The sequence below is a fragment of the Pseudophryne corroboree genome, chromosome 4, assembly GCF_028390025.1.
Source record: "Pseudophryne corroboree isolate aPseCor3 chromosome 4, aPseCor3.hap2, whole genome shotgun sequence".
Classification (NCBI taxonomy): domain Eukaryota; kingdom Metazoa; phylum Chordata; class Amphibia; order Anura; family Myobatrachidae; genus Pseudophryne; species Pseudophryne corroboree.
In genome coordinates, this window is record NC_086447.1 from 255,277,939 (window position 1) to 255,303,274 (window position 25,336).

At 45.6% G+C, this 25,336-nt stretch overlaps 1 protein-coding gene across 4 annotated transcripts in view; it reads right to left on the minus strand.

Annotated features, from left to right (window-relative positions):
- MINDY4B (MINDY family member 4B) overlaps positions 1 to 25,336 on the minus strand; it is a 162,797-nt gene that overhangs the window by 101,096 nt on the left and 36,365 nt on the right. For 2 of the 4 annotated variants that reach the window (XM_063916049.1, XM_063916050.1), the window contains 3 exons: positions 20,706 to 20,824; positions 20,558 to 20,585; positions 8,693 to 8,860 (listed from right to left, as the gene is read on the minus strand). In XM_063916049.1, the coding sequence (XP_063772119.1) occupies positions 8,693 to 8,860; positions 20,558 to 20,585; positions 20,706 to 20,818 (309 nt within the window). In that variant the 5' untranslated portion in view covers positions 20,819 to 20,824. Of the gene's footprint in view, positions 1 to 8,692; positions 8,861 to 20,557; positions 20,586 to 20,705; positions 20,825 to 20,971; positions 21,042 to 25,336 lie in introns of those variants that run through there. The other 2 variants (XM_063916051.1, XM_063916052.1) reach the window with 2 other exon arrangements.

Consider the following 25,336-nt stretch of genomic DNA (forward strand, 5'->3'; position numbering starts at 1 on the left):
CTGGGAATACAGCTTGTGAATTGTTTCCAATACTGCCTCCCTGTCGGAGGGAGACGTTGGTAAAGCAGACTTCAGGAACCTGCGAGGGGAAACGTCTCGACTTTCCAATCTGTACCCCTGGGATACTACTTGTAGGATCCAGGGGTCCTGTACGGCTCCAGCGTCATGCTGAGAACTTGGCAGAAGCGGTGGAAGGCTTCTGTTCCTGGGAATGGGCTGCCTGCTGCAGTCTTCTTCCCTTTCCTCTATCCCTGGGCAGATATGCTTATGGGGACGAAAGGACTGAGGCTGAAAAGACGGTGTCTTTTTCTGCATAGATGTGACTTAGGGTAAAAACGGTGGATTTCCCAGCAGTTGCCGTGGCCACCAGGTCCGATGGACCGACCCCAAATAACTCCTCCCCTTTATACGGCAATACATCTTTGTGCCGTTTGGAATCTGCATCACCTGACCACTGTCGTGTCCATAAACATCTTTTGGCAGATATGGACATCGCACTTACTCTTGATGCCAGAGTGCAAATATCCCTCTGTGCATCTCGCATATATAGAAATGCATTCTTTAAATGCTCTATAGTAAATAAAATACTGTCCCTGTCAAGGGTATCAATATTTTCAGTCAGGGAATCCGACCAAGCCACCCCCGCGCTGCACATCCAGGCTGAGGCGATCGCTGGTCGCAGTATAACACCAGTATGTGTGTATATACTTTTTAGGATATTTTCCAGCCTCCTATCAGCTGGCTCCTTGAGGGCGGCCGTATCTGGAGACGGTACCGCCACTTGTTTTGATAAGCGTGTGAGCGCCTTATCCACCCTAAGGGGTGTTTCCCAACGCGCCCTAACTTCTGGCGGGAAAGGGTATACCGCCAATAATTTTCTATCAAGGGAACCCCGCGCCTCATCACACACTTCATTTAATTTATCCGATTCAGGAAAAACTATAGGTAGTTTTTCCACACCCCACATAATACCCTTTTTTGTGGTACTTGTAGTATCAGAAATATGTAACACCTCCTTCATTGCCCTTAACAAGTAACGTGTGGCCCTAAAGGAAAATACGTTTGTTTCTTCACCGTCGACACTGGAGTCAGTGTCCGTGTCTGTGTCTGTGTCGACAGACTGAGGTAAAATGGGCATTATAACGTCCCTGACGGTGTTTTAGACGCCTGGACAGATACTAATATGTTTGCCGGCCGTCTCATGTCGTCAACCGACTTGCAGCGTGTTGACATTATCACGTAATTCCTTAAATAAGCCATCTATTCCGGTGTCGACTCCCTAGAGAGTGACATCACCATTACAGGCAATTTGCTCCGCCTCCCAACATCGTCCTCATACATGTCGACACACACGTACCGTCACACAGCACACACACAGGGAATGCTCTGATAGAGGACAGGACCTACTAGCCCTTTGGGGGGACAGAGGGAGAGTTTGCCAGCACACACCAAAAACGCTATAATTATACAGGGACAACCTTTATATAAGTGTTTTTCCCTTATAGCATTTTAATATATATGTAGTCATATCGCCAAATCAGTGCCCCCCCTCTCTGTTTTAACCCTGTTTCTGTAGTGCAGTGCAGGGGAGAGCCTGGGAGCCTTCCCACCAGCATTTCTGTGAGGGAAAATGGCGCTGTGTGCTGAGGAGAATAGGCCCCACCCCCTTTTCGGCGGGCTTCTTCTCCCGTTTTTCTGAGACCTGGCAGGGGTTAAATACATCCATATAGCCCCCAGGGGCTATATGTGATGTATTTTTAGCCAGAATAAGGTACTATCATTGCTGCCCAGGGCGCCCCCCCCCAGCACCCTGCACCCTCAGTGACCGCTGTTATGAAGTGTGCTGACAACAATGGCGCACAGCTGCAGTGCTGTGCGCTACCTTATGAAGACTGAAAAGTCTTCTGCCGCCGGTTTCTGGACCTCTTCACTTTTCGGCATCTGCAAGGGGGTCGGCGGCGCGGCTCCGGGACGAACCCCAGGGTGAGACCTGTGTTCCGACTCCCTCTGGAGCTAATGGTGTCCAGGTTACGGCGAAGCATTATCACCAGATTTGGAGAAAATATGTGTCTTGGTGTGAATCCAAGAAGGCTCCTACGGAAGAATTTCAGCTGGGTCGTTTTCTCCATTTTTTGCAAGCAGGTGTGGATGCGGGCCTAAAGCTAGGCTCCATTAAAGTGCAGATTTCGGCCTTATCAATTTTCTTTCAAAAAGAATTGGCCGCCCTTCCAGAGGTTCAGACTTTTGTGAAAGGAGTGCTGCACATCCAACCTCCATTTGTGCCCCCAGTGGTTTGAACCTTTACGAAAGGTTGAGTTAAAATTTCTCACTTGGAAAGTGGTCATGCTTTTGGCCTTGGCGTCCGCAAGGCGGGTATCGGAATTAGCGGCTTTGTCTCACAAGAGCCCCTATTTGATCTTCCATGTGGATAGAGCGGAATTGAGAACTCGTCAACAATTTCTGCCAAAGGTGGTTTCTTCGTTTCACATGAACCAACCTATTGTGGTGCCTGTGGCCACTGAAGCCTTGTCTAATTCAAAGTCTCTCGATGTAGTCAGAGCTTTGAAAATTTATGTCGCCAGAATGCCTCAGATTAGGAAAACAGAGGCTCTGTTTATCCTGTATGCTCCCAACAAAATTGGGGCTCCTGCTTCTAAGCAGACTATTGCACGCTGGATCTGTAATACGATTCGTCATGCTCATTCTACGGCTGGATTGCCATTACCGAAGTCGGTGAAGGCCCATTCTACCAGGAAGGTGGGCTCATCTTGGGCGGCTGCCCGAGGAGTCTCGGCGGTTCAACTTTGCCGAGCAGCTACTTGGTCGGGTTCAAACACTTTTGCTAAGTTCTACAAGTTTGATACCCTGGCTGATGAGGACCTCATGTTTGCTCAATCGGTGCTGCAGAGTCGTCCGCACTCTCCCGCCCGGTATAGAGCTTTGGTATAAACCCCATGGTCCTTTTGGAGTCCCCAGCATCCTCTAGGACGTATGAGAAAATAGGATTTTAATACCTACAGGTAAATCCTTTTCTCTTAGTCCGTAGAGGATGCTGGGCGCCCGTCCCTGTGCGGACTCTATCTGCAGAACTTGTTGATAGTTATTGCTTTTGTTACATAGAGGTTGTGTTTCGGTTATGTTCAGCCTGTTGCTGTTTTTGGTTCATGCTGTTAACTGGTATTTTCTTAAAAGCCATGTTGTACGGTGTGTTGTGGTGTGAGCTGGTATGTATCTCACCCTTAGTTTAACAAAAATCATTTTCCTCGAAATGTCCGTCTCCCTGGGCACAGTTCCTATAACTGAGGTCTGGAGGAGGGGCATAGAGGGAGGAGCCAGTTCACACCCATTTAAAGTCTTAAAGTGCCCATGTCTCCTGCGGATCCCGTCTATACCCCATGGTCCTTTTGGAGTCCCCAGCATCCTCTACGGACTAAGAGAAAATAAGATTTTACTTACCGATAAATCTATTTCTCGTAGTCCGTAGTGGATGCTGGGGACTCCGTCAGGACCATGCTGGGGACTCCGTCAGGACCATGGGGAATAGCGGCTCCGCAGGAGACAGGGCACAAAAGTAAAAGCTTTAGGATCAGGTGGAGTGCACTGGCTCCTCCCCCCATGACCCTCCTCCAAGCCTCAGTTAGGATACTGTGCCCGGACGAGCGTACACAATAAGGAAGGATTTTGAATCCCGGGTAAGACTCATACCAGCCACACCAATCACACTGTACAACCTGTGATCTGAACCCAGTTAACAGCATGATAACAGCGGAGCCTCTGAAAAGATGGCTCACAACAATAATAACCCGATTTTTGTACCAATAACTATGTACAAGTATTGCAGACAATCCGCACTTGTTGTAGGAGGGGTACTTTGATTATCACCTGCTGGGAATACAGCTTGTGAATTGTTTCCAATACTGCCTCCCTGTCGGAGGGAGACGTTGGTAAAGCAGACTTCAGGAACCTGCGAGGGGAAACGTCTCGACTTTCCAATCTGTACCCCTGGGATACTACTTGTAGGATCCAGGGGTCCTGTACGGCTCCAGCGTCATGCTGAGAACTTGGCAGAAGCGGTGGAAGGCTTCTGTTCCTGGGAATGGGCTGCCTGCTGCAGTCTTCTTCCCTTTCCTCTATCCCTGGGCAGATATGCTTATGGGGACGAAAGGACTGAGGCTGAAAAGACGGTGTCTTTTTCTGCATAGATGTGACTTAGGGTAAAAACGGTGGATTTCCCAGCAGTTGCCGTGGCCACCAGGTCCGATGGACCGACCCCAAATAACTCCTCCCCTTTATACGGCAATACATCTTTGTGCCGTTTGGAATCTGCATCACCTGACCACTGTCGTGTCCATAAACATCTTTTGGCAGATATGGACATCGCACTTACTCTTGATGCCAGAGTGCAAATATCCCTCTGTGCATCTCGCATATATAGAAATGCATTCTTTAAATGCTCTATAGTAAATAAAATACTGTCCCTGTCAAGGGTATCAATATTTTCAGTCAGGGAATCCGACCAAGCCACCCCCGCGCTGCACATCCAGGCTGAGGCGATCGCTGGTCGCAGTATAACACCAGTATGTGTGTATATACTTTTTAGGATATTTTCCAGCCTCCTATCAGCTGGCTCCTTGAGGGCGGCCGTATCTGGAGACCAGGGCCGGCTCCAGGCATGTTCGACTAGAGCGGCCGCGCGGGGCGCCACTCTTACAGGGCGCCGCACGCTGCGGCCGCCATTTTCCTGCCTGGAGCCAGCCTCTGTGTGTCCGACTCCCGGCCGCTTGTGTGCGCGCTATGCAGCGCGCTGTGCGGCGCCGGCGTCTGACGTTGGACGCCGGCGCCGCGCAGCGTGCATAGCGCGCACACAGTTTTGTTCCTCCGTCCGCGGCCCGCCCACAGCAGTATTCCCGGCTCCCAGCAGCACCGCAGTGTCAGTGACAGACAGGTAAGTTAAAATCTGTCTGGCACTGTGTGGGGCCGTTTATTTTTCTGGCACTGTGGAGGCATTATTTTTCTGGCACTGTGGGGGCATATCTGCACTGTGGGGGCATTATTTTTCTGGCACTGTGGGGGCATTGTTTTTCTGGCACTGTGGGGGCATATCTGCACTGTGGGGGCATTATTTTTCTGCCACTGTGGGGGCATATCTGCACTGTGGGGGCATTATGTTTCTGGCACTGTGGGGGCATTATTTTTCTGGCACTGTGGGGGCATATCTGCACTGTGTGGGCATTATTTTTCTGGCACTGTGGGGGCATTATTTTTCTGGCACTGTGGGGGCATATCTGCACTGTGGGCATTATTTTTCTGGCACTGTGGGGGCATATCTGCACTGTGGGGGCATTATTTTTCTGGCACTGTGGGGGCATATCTGCACTGTGGGGGCATTATTTTTCTGGCACTGTGGGGGCATATCTGCACTGTGGGGGCATTATTTTTCTGGCACTGTGGGGGCATATCTGCACTGTGGGGGCATTATTTTTCTGGCACTGTGGGGGCATATCTGCACTGTGGGGGCATTATTTTTCTGGCACTGTGGGGGCATATCTGCACTGTGGGGGCATTTATGTTTCTGGCACTGGGGGCATTTATGTATCTGGCACTGTGAGGGCATATCTGCACTGTGGGGGCTTTTGTGTTTTGTGGCACGGCGGGCATTTATTTATCTGGCACTGTGGGGGCATTTATGTTTTGTGGCACTGGGGGCATTTATGTATCTGGCAGTTATGTATCTGGCACTGTGGGGTCATTGATGCATCTGGCACTGTGGGGGCACTTATGTATCTGGCATTGTGTGGTCATTTATGTATCTGGCATTGTGGGGGCATTTATGTATCTGGCACTGGGGGCATATCTGCACTGTGTGGCCATTTATGTATCTGGCACTACTGGGGGGCATGTCACGTGTAGCTGGCACTGCTGGGGGGTATGTCACGTGTAGCTGGCATTGCTGGGGGGCATGTCACGTGTAGCTGGCACTGCTGGGGGGCATATCATGTAGTGTATCTACTAGGCGTCTGTGGCTAGGCAATGTGTCTATCGTGCGCTGCCTGGCGCAAAGTGTCTATCGTGCGCTGCCTGGCGCAAAGTGTCTATCGTGCTCTGCCTGGCGCAAAGTGTCTATCGTGCTCTGCCTGGCGCAAAGTGTCTAACGTGCTCTGCCTGGCGCAAAGTGTATAGGAGGTTCTACCTGGTGCAATGTGTATTAGCTGCACTACTATGTGGTGTAATGCGAATTGCCACTACTCTGTGGTCATGCACCTTCCCCACGAAGCAACGGCCCTAAATTTTTGCTGCGCGCCTTCGGCGCGCACTGTCCCTGCTTCAGCATGTGGGTGGAGGAGCACCAAGCATTACAGTATGTACATCATTTTGCCCTCCTTACTTAAAAATGTGCCCTCCTTGTGATCAGCACCCTGCCCTAAAACGTGAACACTATCATGTGTAGCTGGCACTGCTGGGGGTCTATTGTGTGTAGCTGGCACTGTTGAGGGGCATGTCATGTGTAGCTGGCACTGCTGCGGGGCATGTCATGTGTAGCTGGCACTGCTGCGGGGCATGTCATGTGTAGCTGGCACTGCTGCGGGGCATGTCATGTGTTGCTGGCACTGCTGCGGGGCATGTCATGTGTAGCTGGCACTACACTGGAGACATTGTGTGTAAGGAACACTACTGTGGCTGTTCTGCATAAGGCTGCTAATTGTGTGCATAGAGGGGGTGTGAAAAAATATATTTATTTATAGTTTAATAATATGAAGTTACGAGGCCACACCCACTTTCCCAGGAGGCCACGCCCACTTTTCCCGAAGCGCGCGCGCCTTCGGCGCGCGCATAGGGGTTAGGGGGCGCTTTTACATTTTCTCGCACAGGGTGCTAGTAGGCCTGGAGCCGGCCCTGCTGGAGACGGTACCGCCACTTGTTTTGATAAGCGTGTGAGCGCCTTATCCACCCTAAGGGGTGTTTCCCAACGCGCCCTAACTTCTGGCGGGAAAGGGTATACCGCCAATAATTTTCTATCAAGGGAACCCCGCGCCTCATCACACACTTCATTTAATTTATCTGATTCAGGAAAAACTATAGGTAGTTTTTCCACACCCCACATAATACCCTTTTTTGTGGTACTTGTAGTATCAGAAATATGTAACACCTCCTTCATTGCCCTTAACAAGTAACGTGTGGCCCTAAAGGAAAATACGTTTGTTTCTTCACCGTCGACACTGGAGTCAGTGTCCGTGTCTGTGTCTGTGTCGACAGACTGAGGTAAAATGGGCATTATAACGTCCCTGACGGTGTTTTAGACGCCTGGACAGATACTAATATGTTTGCCGGCCGTCTCATGTCGTCAACCGACTTGCAGCGTGTTGACATTATCACGTAATTCCTTAAATAAGCCATCTATTCCGGTGTCGACTCCCTAGAGAGTGACATCACCATTACAGGCAATTTGCTCCGCCTCCCAACATCGTCCTCATACATGTCGACACACACGTACCGTCACACAGCACACACACAGGGAATGCTCTGATAGAGGACAGGACCTACTAGCCCTTTGGGGGGACAGAGGGAGAGTTTGCCAGCACACACCAAAAGCGCTATAATTATACAGGGACAACCTTTATATAAGTGTTTTTCCCTTATAGCATTTTAATATATATGTAGTCATATCGCCAAATCAGTGCCCCCCCTCTCTGTTTTAACCCTGTTTCTGTAGTGCAGTGCAGGGGAGAGCCTGGGAGCCTTCCCACCAGCATTTCTGTGAGGGAAAATGGCGCTGTGTGCTGAGGAGAATAGGCCCCACCCCCTTTTCGGCGGGCTTCTTCTCCCGTTTTTCTGAGACCTGGCAGGGGTTAAATACATCCATATAGCCCCCAGGGGCTATATGTGATGTATTTTTAGCCAGAATAAGGTACTATCATTGCTGCCCAGGGCGCCCCCCCCCAGCACCCTGCACCCTCAGTGACCGCTGTTATGAAGTGTGCTGACAACAATGGCGCACAGCTGCAGTGCTGTGCGCTACCTTATGAAGACTGAAAAGTCTTCTGCCGCCGGTTTCTGGACCTCTTCACTTTTCGGCATCTGCAAGGGGGTCGGCGGCGCGGCTCCGGGACGAACCCCAGGGTGAGACCTGTGTTCCGACTCCCTCTGGAGCTAATGGTGTCCAGTAGCCTAAGAAGCCAATCCATCCTGCACGCAGGTGAGTTCACTTCTCTCCCCTAAGTCCCTCGATGCAGTGAGCCTGTTGCCAGTAGGACTCACTGAAAATAAAAAACCTAACAAAACTTTTACTCTAAGCAGCTCTTTAGGAGAGCCACCTAGATTGCACCCTTCTCGGCCGGGCACAAAAATCTAACTGAGGCTTGGAGGAGGGTCATGGGGGGAGGAGCCAGTGCACACCACCTGATCCTAAAGCTTTTACTTTTGTGCCCTGTCTCCTGCGGAGCCGCTATTCCCCATGGTCCTGACGGAGTCCCCAGCATGGTCCTGACGGAGTCCCCAGCATCCACTAGGACGTTAGAGAAAAGGATTTACCGATAGGTATTCATTTCAAATCCTATAATTTCTTCCCTTTTTGGAAGATCTTACAGCCGCCCTGGCATTCAGTAAGGTTCTGCACAGCAGATAGGATTCCCTAAGCTCTTTGTTGGCTGTGGTTTGGATTTCAGCTGCTGTTCTATTGACAAGATCTACTTACCGTTGCCATTTCTATTGAGATAGGCTGGCCACCGTGGTCTGATGTTATTATCAGCTCTCTCGGGATAGAATAAAATAAGCTTCCTGGAGAAATTCTGTGCTTCTTGGTCTTGGAAGTCTCTGCTCTCTCCTCACTCTCTTCATCTGTTTTATGGGTATCCTGGTTCGTCTTGAACAACATTGCATAGTTAGTGAGTGCACGATTACCCTCTGCAGTTGTAAGCTATAGAAAATAACTACTGAAATAGGTGCCATGCAATCTATATAACTGCAAACCAAACACATGTGGTGCGCAGGGTTGGCAGTATAGGCCAGATTGTCACTAGCGTCTACAAATGCATTGAAGTCATCATTTGAAAGACATACACTAATATAATGATTATATAAACCCATACCACAGGTAAAATAATAGTAAACAGTTACAAAAACCTATTTCCCACCACAATGCAGATATCTTTATCCACACTTCGGGAAGTACAGTTCTGATATAGAAAGTAATAAACCAACTCATTGGAAAGCATGCATTTATATAGTATATAGGGGGTTATTCAGAGTTGTTAGCAAACCAAAAAAGTTAGCAGTTGGGCAAAACTATGTTGCACTGCAGGGGAGGCAGATATAACATGTGCAGAGAGAGATAGATTTGGGTGGGGTGTGTTCAAACTGAAATCTAAATTGCAGTGTAAAAATAAAGCAGCCAGTATTTACCCTGCACAGACACAATATAACTAGAGATGAGCGCCTGAAATTTTTCGGGTTTTGTGTTTTGGTTTTGGGTTCGGTTCCGCGGCCGTGTTTTGGGTTCGAACGCGTTTTGGCAAAACCTCACCGAATTTTTTTTGTCGGATTCGGGTGTGTTTTGGATTCGGGTGTTTTTTTCAAAAAACACTAAAAAACAGCTTAAATCATAGAATTTGGGGGTCATTTTGATCCCAAAGTATTATTAACCTCAAAAACCATAATTTACACTCATTTTCAGTCTATTCTGAATACCTCACACCTCACAATATTATTTTTGGTCCTAAAATTTGCACCGAGGTCGCTGTGTGAGTAAGATAAGCGACCCTAGTGGCCGACACAAACACCGGGCCCATCTAGGAGTGGCACTGCAGTGTCACGCAGGATGTCCCTTCCAAAAAACCCTCCCCAAACAGCACATGACGCAAAGAAAAAAAGAGGCGCAATGAGGTAGCTGTGTGAGTAAGATTAGCGACCCTAGTGGCCGACACAAACACCGGGCCCATCTAGGAGTGGCACTGCAGTGTCACGCAGGATGGCCCTTCCAAAAAACCCTCCCCAAACAGCACATGACGCAAAGAAAAAAAGAGGCGCAATGAGGTAGCTGTGTGAGTAAGATTAGCGACCCTAGTGGCCGACACAAACACCGGGCCCATCTAGGAGTGGCACTGCAGTGTCACGCAGGATGTCCCTTCCAAAAAACCCTCCCCAAACAGCACATGACGCAAAGAAAAAAAGAGGCGCAATGAGGTAGCTGTGTGAGTAAGATTAGCGACCCTAGTGGCCGACACAAACACCGGGCCCATCTAGGAGTGGCACTGCAGTGTCACGCAGGATGGCCCTTCCAAAAAACCCTCCCCAAACAGCACATGACGCAAAGAAAAAAAGAGGCGCAATGAGGTAGCTGTGTGAGTAAGATTAGCGACCCTAGTGGCCGACACAAACACCGGGCCCATCTAGGAGTGGCACTGCAGTGTCACGCAGGATGTCCCTTCCAAAAAACCCTCCCCAAACAGCACATGACGCAAAGAAAAAAAGAGGCTTTTTACTGATATTTGGTGTTTTGGATTTGACATGCTCTGTACTATGACATTGGGCATCGGCCTTGGCAGACGACGTTGCTGGCATTTCATCGTCTCGGCCATGACTAGTGGCAGCAGCTTCAGCACGAGGTGGAAGTGGATCTTGATCTTTCCCTAATTTTGGAACCTCAACATTTTTGTTCTCCATATTTTAATAGGCACAACTAAAAGGCACCTCAGGTAAACAATGGAGATGGATGGATTGGATACTAGTATACAATTATGGACGGGCTGCCGAGTGCCGACACAGAGGTAGCCACAGCCGTGAACTACCGCACTGTACTGTGTCTGCTGCTAATATATAGACTGGTTGATAAAGAGATAGTATACTCGTAACTAGTATGTATGTATAAAGAAAGAAAAAAAAACCACGGTTAGGTGGTATATACAATTATGGACGGGCTGCCGAGTGCCGACACAGAGGTAGCCACAGCCGTGAACTACCGCACTGTACTGTGTCTGCTGCTAATATAGACTGGTTGATAAAGAGATAGTATACTACTAATATTATATATACTGGTGGTCAGGTCACTGGTCACTAGTCACACTGGCAGTGGCACTCCTGCAGCAAAAGTGTGCACTGTTTAATTTTAATATAATATTATGTACTCCTGGCTCCTGCTATAACCTATAACTGGCACTGCAGTAGTGCTCCCCAGTCTCCCCCACAATTATAAGCTGTGTGAGCTGAGCAGTCAGACAGATATATAATATATATAGATGATGCAGCACACTGGCCTGAGCCTGAGCAGTGCACACAGATATGGTATGTGACTGACTGAGTCACTGTGTGTATCGCTTTTTTCAGGCAGAGAACGGATATATTAAATAAACTGCACTGTGTGTCTGGTGGTCACTCACTATATAATATATTATGTACTCCTGGCTCCTGCTATAACCTATAACTGGCACTGCAGTAGTGCTCCCCAGTCTCCCCCACAATTATAAGCTGTGTGAGCTGAGCAGTCAGACAGATATATATAATATTATATATAGATAATAGATGATGCAGCACACTGGCCTGAGCCTGAGCAGTGCACACAGATATGGTATGTGACTGAGTCACTGTGTGCTGTGTATCGCTTTTTTCAGGCAGAGAACGGATTATAAAGTAAACTGCACTGTCCTCACTAGTAAACTCTCTCCACTCAGTCTCTACACTTCTACAGTAACAGTACTCCTCCTAGTCAGCTCCAGTAAATCTCTCTCAGTCTCTTATAATCTAAATGGAGAGGACGCCAGCCACGTCCTCTCCCTATCAATCTCAATGCACGTGTGAAAATGGCGGCGACGCGCGGCTCCTTATATAGAATCCGAGTCTCGCGATAGAATCCGAGCCTCGCGAGAATCCGACAGCGTCATGATGACGTTCGGGCGCGCTCGGGTTAACCGAGCAAGGCGGGAAGATCCGAGTCGCTCGGACCCGTGAAAAAAAACATGAAGTTCTGGCGGGTTCGGATTCAGAGAAACCGAACCCGCTCATCTCTAAATATAACCCTCCCATATCTAACTCTCTCTGTACATGTTATATCTGCCCCACCTGCAGTGCACATGGTGGTCATTCCGAGTTGTTCGCTCGTTATTTTTTTATCGCAACGGAGCGATTAGTCGCTAATGCGCATGCGCAATATCCGCAGTGCGACTGCGCCAAGTAAATTTGCTATGCAGTTAGGTAATTTACTCACGGCATTACAAGGTTTTTTCTTCGTTCTGGTGATCGTAATGTGATTGACAGGAAGTGGGTGTTTCTGGGCGGAAATAGGCCGTTTTATGGGTGTGTGCGAAAAAACGCTACAGTTTCTGGGAAAAACGCGGGAGTGGCTGAAGAAACGGAGGAGTGTCTGGGCGAACGCTGGGTGTGTTTGTGACGTCAAACCAGGAACGACAAGCACTGAACTGATCGCAGATGCCGAGTAAGTGTGGAGCTACTCAGAAACTGCTAAGAGGTGTCTATTCGCAATTTTGCTAATCTTTCGTTCGCAATTTTGATAAGCTAAGATTCACTCCCAGTAGGCGGCGGCTTAGCGTGTGCAATGCTGCTAAAAGCAGCTTGCGAGCGAACAACTCGAAATGAGGGCCATGGTTTTGCCCAACTGCTAAAAAAATTCCTGCTGCGATCAACTTGGAATTACCCCCATGGTTTTGCCCAATTGCTAACTTTTTTGGTTTGTTAACAAACCTGAAAAACCCCCATTACATTTTTCTGCACAGCTCAATGAAATAAATACACATATTGTAGTGAGCTCCACAGACCTCTAGAATCCTAGTAATGCTATATCAATATAACATTTTCCAGTCAGCTGTCAGAATGTTAAGATTTCCAGATCCCAATAAAACATGTATGAATTTATTTTTCCATCTTACAACTTAATAACTAATCACAAAGCTCAAGTCTATATACAATATAATGATTATGCTTTTTATTATTCATTACTATATATCTTCACAATATGGAAAATGCACAATTATTCCAGTCTATAAACAGAATTATTAATTACAGTGCTACAGTATAAAATGAACATAATGTATAATAAACAACTCACAATAATGGCTGCCACTTACTATTGGTCTCTTCCTGATGTCTTCCTGTAGTAACTCAATGTAACTTAATTTTGCAGCATCTCCGTTTGGAAGCACTTTTGCACATTCATTCATAATAACAATGTAACAAAAGAAGTCAGAGCTGAAGGCACTTTAGATGTCTGATAGGAAAATGCGGCCTCTCTACCTGTGTGTGTCTGGATACTGCCTTCCCAACTCTTCTCGATTACCAGATAACAAGACATGATCACCCTTGTTTAACAGATAAGCTAAGTCACTTGCACTATGGCAGCCAGGACTAGCACGGTTCCAAAGAGAAAAAAAAATGTCAACACCAGCTGGTATGGGACATTAGCAACTTTAGAAAAAATAATAATATTTTGACCATTGAAGTTTATTTCTACACATAAACCTTTTAGCACTCATTAATGCATACAAAATGTGTTTGGTGTTAAACATTTGGCTTAATTTTCATTACAAGTTGTGTCTCATTACAAAGCTGTAAATGTGTGTGCAGGGCCAGTGCTAGGGTGTTCGGCGCCCCCCTGCAAACTATACATTTGCACCCTCTCATACTTTACAAAGGGACAGCACACGCCTTTGGGCCGCACCAAAACAGGGGTGTGGTCTTACAAGGAAGAGGAATGGCCATACAATAGCATCACCATTTCAAATTCTGCCACACAGTAGCAGAATCTTATTCACATTATACAAGTAGTAGTGATGCTTATACATAATGCACCCAGTTGTGGTGCCACTTATACACATAAGGCCCGCAGTAGTGGCGCCACTTATAAGTAATGCCCCAGTAGTAACGCCGCTTATACATAATGCTCCCAGTAGTGACACCGCTTATACACATAATGCCTCCTGTAGCAGTGCCGCTTATACACGAAACACCCTCTGTAGCAGTGATGCTTACACACACAACGCACCCTGTAGCAGTGCCGCTTAAACATATAACGCTCCCTGTAGTAGTGACACTTACACATATAATGCTCCCTGTAGCAGTGATGCTTAGACATGTAACACTCCCTATATGCAGTGACGCTTAGACATGTAATGCTTCCGTAGCAGTGATGCTTAAACATATAACGCAACCCTGTAGCAGTGACGCTTAAACATATAACGCCCCCCTGTAGCAGTGACGCTCAGACATATAACACCCCCCTGTGGCAGCGACGCTTATACATGTAACACCCACTGTAGCAGTGATGCTTACACATATAACACCCCCTGCAGCAGTTATGCTTACACATATAACGCCCCTGTAGCAGTGATGCTTACACATATAACGCCCCTGTAGCAGTGACACTTAAACATATAATGACTCCCGTAGCAGTGACGCATAAACATATAATGCCCCGTAGCAGGGACGCTTAAAAATATAACGCCCCCGTAGCAGTGACGCTTAGACATGTTACACCCCCCTGTAGCAGCGACGCTTAAACATATAACGCCCACTGTAGCAGTGATGCTTACACATATAATGCACCCCTGTAGCAGTGACACTTACACATATAACGCCCCTGTAGCAGTGACGCTTACAGATATAATGCTCCCCTGTAGCAGTGACGCTTACACATATAATGACTCCCGTAGCAGTGACGCTTAAACATATAACGCCCTTGTAGCCGGGACCTTTAAAAAATATAACACCCCCCGAAGCAATGATGCTTATACATGTAACGCCCCCTTGTAGCAGTGACGCTTAAACATATAACGCCCCCCTGTAGCAGTGACGCTTAAACATATAACACCCCTGTAGCAGTGACGCTTATAGATATAACCCTCCCCTGTAGCAATGATGCTTACACATATAACGCCGCCTGTAGCAGTGATGCTTACACATATAACGCCCCCCCTGGAGCAGTGACGCTTACACATGTAACGCCCACCTGTAGTAGTGACGCTTACATGTATAACACCCCCTGTAGCAGTGACGCTTACACATATAACGCCCCCCTGTAGCAGTGACGCTGACACATATAACGCCCACCTGTAGCAGTGATGCTTACACATATAACACCCCCACAGCAGTGACACTTTATGCCCACATAGTCAAACATACACATACAGATACACACACACATTCACATATATGCACACACACACATACATACACAGATACTCACACACTTTCTCTCAGTCACCAACTCTTTCCATCCACGCTTACCTAAGGAAGTCTGTCTGCTGGAACAGCTCATTATCTCCTGTGTAGTAGCAGGCTGCCTACAGCCTGGTCCCATGCAGCTCTGCCCCTCCATTCCATGTAGCCCCGCCACTTTTAGGTCCCGCTGTTCTGCACAATGACTGACTGTCACGGGAGGGGAAGAGGGGACTTTAAGCTGCCGGCGCTGCTGCCTGTCCTACAGTGTGACAGGCACAGCAGCAGCGGGGACAGGCCAGTGCAGCAGCGGGGATGCAAAGCAGGGAGGGTGCCTCTCCTGGCTGGCGCCTACCTGGTTTGCATCCCTTTGCTGAGCGGGTAGCACTGGGCCTGGCTGCCTGTCCTACAGTGTGTCAACTCGCAGCCCCCCTTGCTGGCGTCCTAAAATGAACAAAAAGTGATCCATATGGGAGCCAAAACTGTACTTTTCTCGTCGCACCCAACACTTTGGTCGCGTTTAGATATTTTACGTGGCAAAAAAAAACAACTGAATTGCGACTAGCGATTTACTGTCACTTTAGATAGGAAATTGGGCGCTCAGCCAAAATGTAAAACAATTAGATTCCCCCCATTAAATCTATTTACTAAGACATGGCGATACTGTAGGTGTGGTTTCTATCACCGCTTATCGCAGGATTAGGAAACCTCATAACGCCAAAATTTACACACACACACACAAATATATATATATATATATATATATATGCTAAAACAAATCAGGAGAGCGCACTGGTAAATGTAAAATCATTCACTTTATATAGAAAAAAGCAATATCCACATACATTGCAGTTAAAACTTCCAAGCTCAGTAACATTTACAAGACCGTCAGCGTTCTGCTCAGTCGAGCTGGAACTCTCTCGCCGACTCCGGACCCAGCGGGTGACCTCACAACGTCCACAGCAAGTATGGCGTGGCTACTTGCTGTGGACGTTGTGACGTCACACGCCGGGTCCGAAGCCGGCGAGAGAGTTCCAGCTCGACTGAGCAGAACGCTGACGGTCTTGTGAATGTTACTGAGCTTGGAAGTTTTAACTGCAATGTATGTGGATATTGCTTTTTTCTATATAAATTGAATGATTTTACATTTACCAGTGCACTCTCCTGATTTGTTTTAGCACCAATACCGTTTGCTCCCTGGCTGGGAGCTGGATTGAGCAGCACTGGGACAATTGTTTCAAAGAGACTCTGGAAAACACGGACATGCAGCGCAGGGATTGAATATTGTTGTTATATATATATATATATATATATATATATATATATATAATTGTAGAAAAGGGCACTCAGTCATAATGGCAAGTATTGAAAAAAAACATATACATTTATTTTCAGCCACAAATGGGTCCTCCAGAAAATCCCAAAAAATGGTGGCTGAGCCCAGAAAATACAAATGAGCTCAGATGGCTCTACACTAAGGAAAGGTGGCAGTGACATGATGCAGGGGTCTTGAACGGTCATTAACTGACCGAGGTTGATGGACTGAAGACTGATAAGTTAACCTTACCTTTTTAAAGATTTTTTCCACTGGACTGATTATTGTGGCACTGATTGTACTATAAGTGTTTTATATGAAGCTATTTGTATTTTCTGGGCTGAACCACCATTTTTGTGATTTTCTTGAGGACACATTTCTGAAAATGAAATGAAAATACATTTATATGGTTTTTTTAATACTTGCCATTATGACTGAGTGCCCTTTTCTACAATCATTTATTCTACCTGGACAATAATGGAACAGACTAAAGGGAGCACCATCTTACTATGATACCAGGGGGTTTATTTACTAAAGTCCCGATTTTGTTCGAGTTTTTTTTTTTTTTCATCTAAGTGGCAACACGGGAATTTACTAAGCACAAATCACGGCAGTGTTGGGGCTATTCGTAATGGTTTTCACGGCAAAGGGCAGAAATACGAATGACTAGACCATCGGTCAAACGCGCCTGTTTATTTATACAACACGGTAATTTACTATTCATTCGTATTTTGATGTTTATCCGTGAATGTTCGATTGCTGACGTATTTTTTAGCGACTTGTAAAAAAAAGCAGAAAAAAAATAGACCTGCTTTTTCCTGGCGTGTTTGGATAGTCATGCACGGATCAGTGAGATCCGTGCATGCTTATCTGTGGGAAAGGGTCTGTTTAGGTTAAAAATGTAAAAAAAAAATTGTGTGGTGTCCCCCTCCTATGTATAACCAGCCTCGGGCTCTTTGAGCCGGCGCTGGTTGTAAAAATACAGGGGGAAAAATGCGTAGGGTTCCCCCATATTTATACAACCAGCACTGGGCTCTGCGTCCAGTCCTGGTTCAAAAAATATGGGGGACAAAAGATGTAGGGTTCTCCCGTATTTTTTAAACCAGCACCGGGCTCCACTAGCCAGAGAGATAATGCCACAGCCGGGGGACACTTTTATATAGGTCCCTGCGGCCGTGGCATTACCCCCCCCCAACTAGTCACCCCTGGCCAGGGTTCCCTGGAGGAGTGAGACCCCTTAAATCAAGGGTCCCCCCCCCTCCAGGCACCCAAGGACCAGGGGTGAATCCCGAGGCTGTCCCCCCCATCTGTGGGCGGTGGATGGGAGGCTGACAGCCTTTGTGTAAAAATAAGAATATTGTTTTGTTGTTGTAGAACTACAAGTCCCAGCAAGCCTCCCCCACAAGCTGGTACTTGGAGAACCACAAGTACCAGCATGTAGGGAAATAACGGGCCCGCTGGTACCTGTAGTTCTACAACAACAAAAAATACCCAAAAAACAACACAACACACACACCGTGAAAGTAAAGCATAAATTTACATAAATGCACACTTACACACTCACATACTTACCTAGTGTCCCACGGAGCCCCTCGGACCCTTGTCAAGTAGAATCCACGGGGTACCTGTCAATTAAAAATTATACTTACAACCAATCCAGTGTAGATCTGTCCTCTTCTTATCCGACGTAATTCAGGGACTTGAATAAAATAACAAACCGGAAACCCGATCCACGCCACTAAAGGGGTTCCATGTTTACACATGGAACCCCTTTCCCCAAATGCCGGGACCCGCCATGACTTCTGTCACTGAAGGTCCCGCCAGCCAATCAGGGAGTGCCACGCCATGGCGCTCTCCTGATTGGCTGTGCACTCCTAGCCTGTCAATCAGGAGGAATGCACTGGCTAGAATGGAGGAGAGCGCTTCTCCATTCTACCCAATGATGGGAACTTTGCGGTTTGAGGTAGTCCGTGAAGTTAATTGGGGTCACCCACAAGAGTGACCCCAATTAACCTCGCGGTTTACAGCAGACAGCAAAGTTCCCATCATTGGGTAGAATGGAGGAGCGCTCTCCTCCATTCTAGCAAGCGCTTCTCCTGATTGACAGGCTAGGAGTGCACAGCCAATCAGGAGAGCGCCATGACGTGGCTCTCCCTGATTGGCTGGCGGGACCTTCAGTGACAGAAGTCATGGGGGGTCCCAGCATTCGGCCCAAAACTTGCAAGGAACCATGCTTCACTGTTGCCTGCTGACACTCATTACTTTACCGCTCTCCAGCCCTTTGGCTTGGAACTGCTTCCTGTTACAGCCAAATATTAAATATTTTGACTCCTCAGCCCAGACCACCTGCAGCCATTTTTCTACACCCCAGTTTCTATGTTTTCATGCATAGTTGAGTCGCTTGTCCTTGTTTCCACGTCAAAGTTATGACTTATTGGCCACAATTCTTCCATGAAGACCACTTCTGGCCAGACTTCTTTGAACAGTAGATGGGTCTACCCGGGTCTCACGGATTTCTGCCAGTTCTGAGCTGATGGCGCTGCTGGACATATTCTGATTTTGAAGGGAAGTGAGCATATGATGTGTCTTTCATCCGATGCACTAAGTTTCCTTGGCCGACCACTTCATCTACGATCCTCAGCATTGGCATTTCTTTGTGCTTCTTCAAAAGAGCTTGAACAGCACATCTTGAAACCCCAGTCTGCAAATCCTTGCCTGGAAGAGATATTGTTGATGCAGTATACCTGCCTTATGTCTTGTTGCTGTGCCCAGTCTTGCCATGGCGTATGACCTGTTACATGAAATGGCCTTCCATAACCTCACCTTTGTAGCAGAGTTTGGCTGTTCCTCACCCAGTTTTAAGTCTACTACACAGCTATTTTTGTTTCAGTTAATGACTGTGTTTCAACCTACATATGAAAATGATGATCATTATCACCTGTTTGGTTAATCATACACTTGTAAGCGTACCTTGAAGCACTGATGCTGTTTTAAATGCAAAGGGTAGTCACACCAAATATTGATTTGATTTAGACTTCTCTTCTGTTCATTCACATTGTATTTTGTTAATTGATAAAAATATACTATTAACACTTCTACTTTTGAAAGCATTCTTACTTTGCAGCAACTTTTGTACAGTATTGTATGTCACTCATAAAAGTCGATCTTCTGCTATTGATATATAGACTAACTGATGTGACCAGTTTCAACCTGGCAAAGGTTTGCTGTGCTAAACTTTTTACCCCTTCTTACCCCATTAGGAGACCACCCAACAGGTGTACAGGGAGAGTTCACCAACTGTCACATTTTCCAGAGCACAATGGTGATGCATTGTAAATGGCAGGTGGATATTTTGACACATAACTCAGAAATGAAGCAACCAATTACAATGCCAAGATTTTTCTGAAAATCTAAGGACCAAAACCTTTAGTTTGGTAAATGATGCTCAGACAACGGAATCATAGAAATATGTCACTCAGAAAAGTTGTCCTTCCGCTTGGAGACATTTGGCAGACATCTCAGGATATACAGCATAACCAAATAAGTTGAAAAGCATATTATTTTAAAATTGCACAGCAACAGTTGCACAGACATGCTTTAAGGTTATCTATATTTCTATTGGAACCATTGAATAGTGATTGCTAGAGATTCTATTATGCTCTTTAGTCTACATTCAAGGACTTTTAGAACATAGTACTTTTAGTATATAGTACTTGAAGAGAAGGGATTGTTGCATAGATACAAAGGTAAAATATCTTCCAAGAAAAAAGTTCTTCATATTCCAATTAACTTATATCCTTATTAAAATATGCTGTTTTACTGGTGATACATTCCCTTCACTTACTGCATATTGAGTGTCAACTTCACAAAAAGGGGCCGATGTATTAAGCCTGGAGAAGTGATAAAGCAGTGATAAGTGGAAGGTGATAATGCACCAGCCAATCATTATGGGTTTGAAAAATGACAGTTAGGAGCTGATTGGCTGGTGCTTTATCACTTCTCCAGGCTTAATACATGTGCCCCAAAGTTTGTAGTTTTTGCAACTATGTAAATCATCAAGGTACGTAAACTAGCAGAGATTACCTGATATATTGGGTTGCTGATTTCCAACCTGCAAACAATAAAAATAACTGTTAGATGCTCTGAATAATGATTTTGTCTTATCTGAGCCTTCTAATACTGAAACATTGCGGTAAAAGTAATTATACCCACTTATGAGTGATAGTCTTACCCCTTGGAGCTGAATATTGTTCTCCACTTGTCTAGTTCAGAAATTTTGGTTGTAATTTCCTCTAATTCCATTGGTTTAGAGCCAGGTTCTCTGCCCAAAGTTCTTGGATCCATCAGAAGCTGAACGGAACATGAAAACACATAAGAAATTGGACCTTCTTTTATAAGGGACATCAAAGACTGATACTGCATCCCCAACAAAGACCAGATGGAAAGTTACTGACAAAGCATCACCATTCTGAAATGGATGTTAGCTCACATCATCACCTTGTGATTAAAGTTTTATCAGAGCTGGAACACTTGTCTGCCTTTCTGGTTGCTGTTTAAATTTAGTTCATCATTCTTTTTCTAAAAACACAAAATACATGTTTAGATTTGGGCTGGTATTACATACTGTATCTGATTCCCCAGGGCTTGAATAATTTAAGAATGCGAATTGTTCAATGTTCAAGGACCAGAATAAATGTTTTCATGTTTCATTATAGTTCCAGCTTTTCCACTGGTACAAAAGGGAGAGGCAGATCACTCAGTCTGATAACAGAAATGCAATATTCCTTTTTGTAATCCAGGTCAACTCCTGTCAACTCCTATATAACATATTTTTGGTAATAAAACAACAGATGCTGCATAATGGTAATAAGTATGATTTTTGCTTATTTCAAAATAATAAATTATTACCTGTTGGATGTCTAAAAAAAATGGACAGAGGCAGTTGATCAATTGCTTGAACATCAATGATACCTTAATTTATTGCTGGCATTTTAAAATACAACTTATTTTAATTTATTCAAATTTTTTTACTTTGCTTGTATATCTATTGTTTTTCTTTAGCGGTCTTAAGTCATTTTACTATTGATTTCAACACAGTAGTGGCATCTTTTTGGGAACTGCCAAATTCCCTAGGTGGTACAATTGGAGACTGAAAGTCTGACCTTAGAATTTGTACCACCCTCCATTGACTTAAAATTAATTTATCTTACCCTGAGAATAGATGCTTTTCTACTTATCCAGCCTTAGGTCTGCTCCCCTTCAGCCAGGAGCTAGCTGTCAACTTTTAACTAGGTATGTGTGCCGTCACGTGTATCTCCGTCATGCTTTGGATCTATATTTGGTTTTGCCAAAACCACCCTTGTGGGTTTTGGATCTGTATTTGTTTTACAAAAATCAAATCAGCTTCTCAAATCACGGAATGGTTGGTCTATTTTTGTTCCTACATTATTATTAACCTCAATAACATTAATTTCCACTAATTTCCAGTCAATTTTGACTGACAGCTCACAATATTGTTTTCATCCTGTTTAGGCCATAAGCGACAGCAGTGGGCAGCACAAACAAGTGGCACTTAAACTTTCAACATGGCACATCTAGGAAACAGAATGGCACTGCAGTGGCAGACAGGGTAGCTCTTTAATAAACTGTGAAAATGTTTGTCGTCTACAAAAGAAAAGAGGTGCAAGATGGAATTGTCCTTATGTTGTACATAATACGTATATATGTTGTATATAACCCTTATGTTGTATATATTAAACAGGACATGCACAGTTTAACAAACCAATCACTTCAGAGACAGGGACTACCACTTGTGTCTGAAATTATTTATTTATTTGGGCTGCCGCAAAACATACTGAATATGGTCTCTGCATACACAAACTGGCTCTACATGGGCAAGATGTCGCCTTCGTCATCATCATCATCATCATCCGATTCCTCACCCCCATCAGTAAGCACATCCTCTTCTTCACACACTATTAATTTGTCCCCGCTGCTGTATTTTTTGGATGTAATTGCCGGTAAAGGTCTTGTTCATGGAATTTGTAATTCATTTTGATGAACATCATCTTTTCCACATTTTGGGGAAATAATCTCCTACGCTGATCGCTAACAAGGTTCACTGTTCAAGCTGCACTGAAAACTCTGAGTACACACTGGAGGGGGGCAACTTAAGTAAAGCGAAGCCAGTTTGTGCAAGGGCCTCCAAATTGCATTAGTTTCCTGCCAGTAGTGATACAGACTGTCTGACATGCCTATTTGGATGCAATCACTAAAATAATTATCAACCATTCTTTGAGTGGTGATCATATCCAGAGCCGGATTTAGACCTCATGGGGCCCAAGGCAAGATACTGGTTTGGGCCCTCCTCCTTCAAGCAATCCACAGCACTATATTTTTATTCCTTATTGCGAGTGACATCACAAAAGTACCTTGGTGCATGCGTAGTGCAATCACGGCGTGTGCGAACTCTACCAATAATCGCTCAGTTGCGTGAACATCGGCATTGTGTACAAATCTGAATCAGGCCCTAGGTCTTTTGGAAGTAGACTTGAAACCTGTGTTACATCTAAGTAAACCGACTGCCCACACTCAATGGATGAAATCATTTTGTGTCTCCAAACATTTCTCATCTTATCAAAGAACATGGCCTAGCAATATTGTCACTAGTCCCTAGAAAGTCGATAGGCTGCATTCTCAGGATTATTGGTTCAGGACCTTATATTTCTTGGACTGGACTAGAGGTAGGTTTATTGATGAGAGTATAAAGGAGTCTGCAATTCCACCTTATACACATACCCACTAACTGTAACGCTTTGGCCGGTACCATACTGTTTTTTAACAGTCTGTACCAGCAAATGGGGCTGTACCGATATGTACCGGATTCTGGGCATCCCAATAGCAGCGCTGTGGGCACAGACTCCTGCAGTGCCGGTGAAGTAAAAGGCGGCTCCGTCCTCTGTGTGGCTACAGCAACACTGTGGGGACAGACTCCCGCATTGATGGTGAGCTGACAGTCGGCTCCGTCTTCCTTGTAGCTGCAGCAGCAGGCCAGTCTCATGCCCCTTTACCGGTAACCATGCCCCTTTTACACATGGCCACATCCCTTTAACCGTGGCCCGACCCCATGAGTCGAGTGTACTGTTTTTTTAATATAAATGTTGGAGGGTACACAGCAGTTGAAAACTGTACTCTTTGGGCCAGGGCCTGAATCTACACAAATATATTTAGATCTGTAAATCCAGGATGCATAAAACTATACCATAACCCCTAACCCTCAGTTTTTCCCTCTTAGTTGAATAAAGGCGGACCCTCCCCCCGCTTCTCCTCATCCTCATACAGTATATAACATGCAAGCATGATATGAAAGAGTGCTGGGGATTAAAGGTTGCTGCGAGGTGGATCTGCAGTGGGAGTGGTGTGGTGTGGACACTAAGAGCTTGTGGTGTGGTGGGTTAGGGTACATGCACAGTAATGTGTGGGACTCTGCCTTGCTTAGTGACTATGACATGTAATAATGGCGATGCTTTATTGCCACAGACTATGGTGGGCTAATCTCTCTTGGGCTATGTGGCACAGGGCTTTCATATACATTTCCACACTGCAAGCTCTGGCTGCCTACCTAACAATGACATTACTGGGGGGGCCAGGGTAATTTCACAAGTTAGAAACTAATTTATAGATGTTGGTAGATTAATAGATGTTGGTAATTGGTATTATCATACAGCCCCCCACCCACACACACACATACCACCTTTTGTTTTTATTACTCTATAGGATTTATTTTTATGGTAGGTGGAAAGTGAACAGAATTGCCTTATATTACATGTATATTACAATTACCTAACATACACAGTGCAGACAACGAGACTCTGGGGGTACGGGCAAGTCTGCGTGATGTCATGATGTCTTGCGGTAGTTGTGCAGTGCTACCCTGGGAACATTTTGGAAAGACTAGATTTCTTTGTGGGGTCCTTCCAAGGGCCTCTTGGTACCCACAGGGCCCCTAGGTTGCCTTGTGGGAAGTCCATGCCGGGCCATATCATATGCAGTCACAGTGGACATGTCACTAATTGTAGGCAGTTCCTTCAGTCTGGACCAAATGTCAAAAATTTTGCTGGCTGATCAGCATCACCACCAGTGAGTCTCTTAGGCAAATTTATTTTTTCCTAGCAGCCAAAGTTGCCAGAGAAACTGAAGGATGAGATGTTGCCGTGTTGAAGTGCTGTGTTGTTCCACTTCAGCTGACAATTTGCTCACCAACAGCTCTGTGCATCTCTTCAGATGTATGTCCATTGGAAAGAAAGATACAATGTACAATTTAAACCTAGGACCGCCAAAATATAGATATTTCAAAAGATTGACGACTTTTGGATACTGGCGAAGCAAATAAAGGGCTTGATCTATAAGTCCGACATGCTTAGTGGAACCGCTTTGTTTCAGGTCCTTCTTCAGTTTCTCCAGCTGCTTTTCCAAGAGTATAATAAGGGGAATTACCTAACTCAAACTGGTAACTCAAACTGACAGTGTCTGAACTAACTTCACATATGGCAACTTCAAAGGGTTTGAGAACCTTGCACAACATGGAAAGTATTCTCCACTGCACTTGAGTAAGGTACATTCTCCCTCCTTTCCCTATGTAATAGGTCGTTGTGTAACCTTGGATGGCCTTTTGCTTCTCCTCCATCCGCTGAAGCATATAAAGGGTAGAATTCCATTTAGTTACTACCTTTTGCTTTAGCTGATGGCAGGGCAAATTCAACCTTTGCTGCAATCTTCGTCAGGCACTTGCTGAATGTCGAAAATGTCCTGAAATTTTTTTGGGCCATAGAGAGCATCTTCTACACTGACATCTAATTTTTT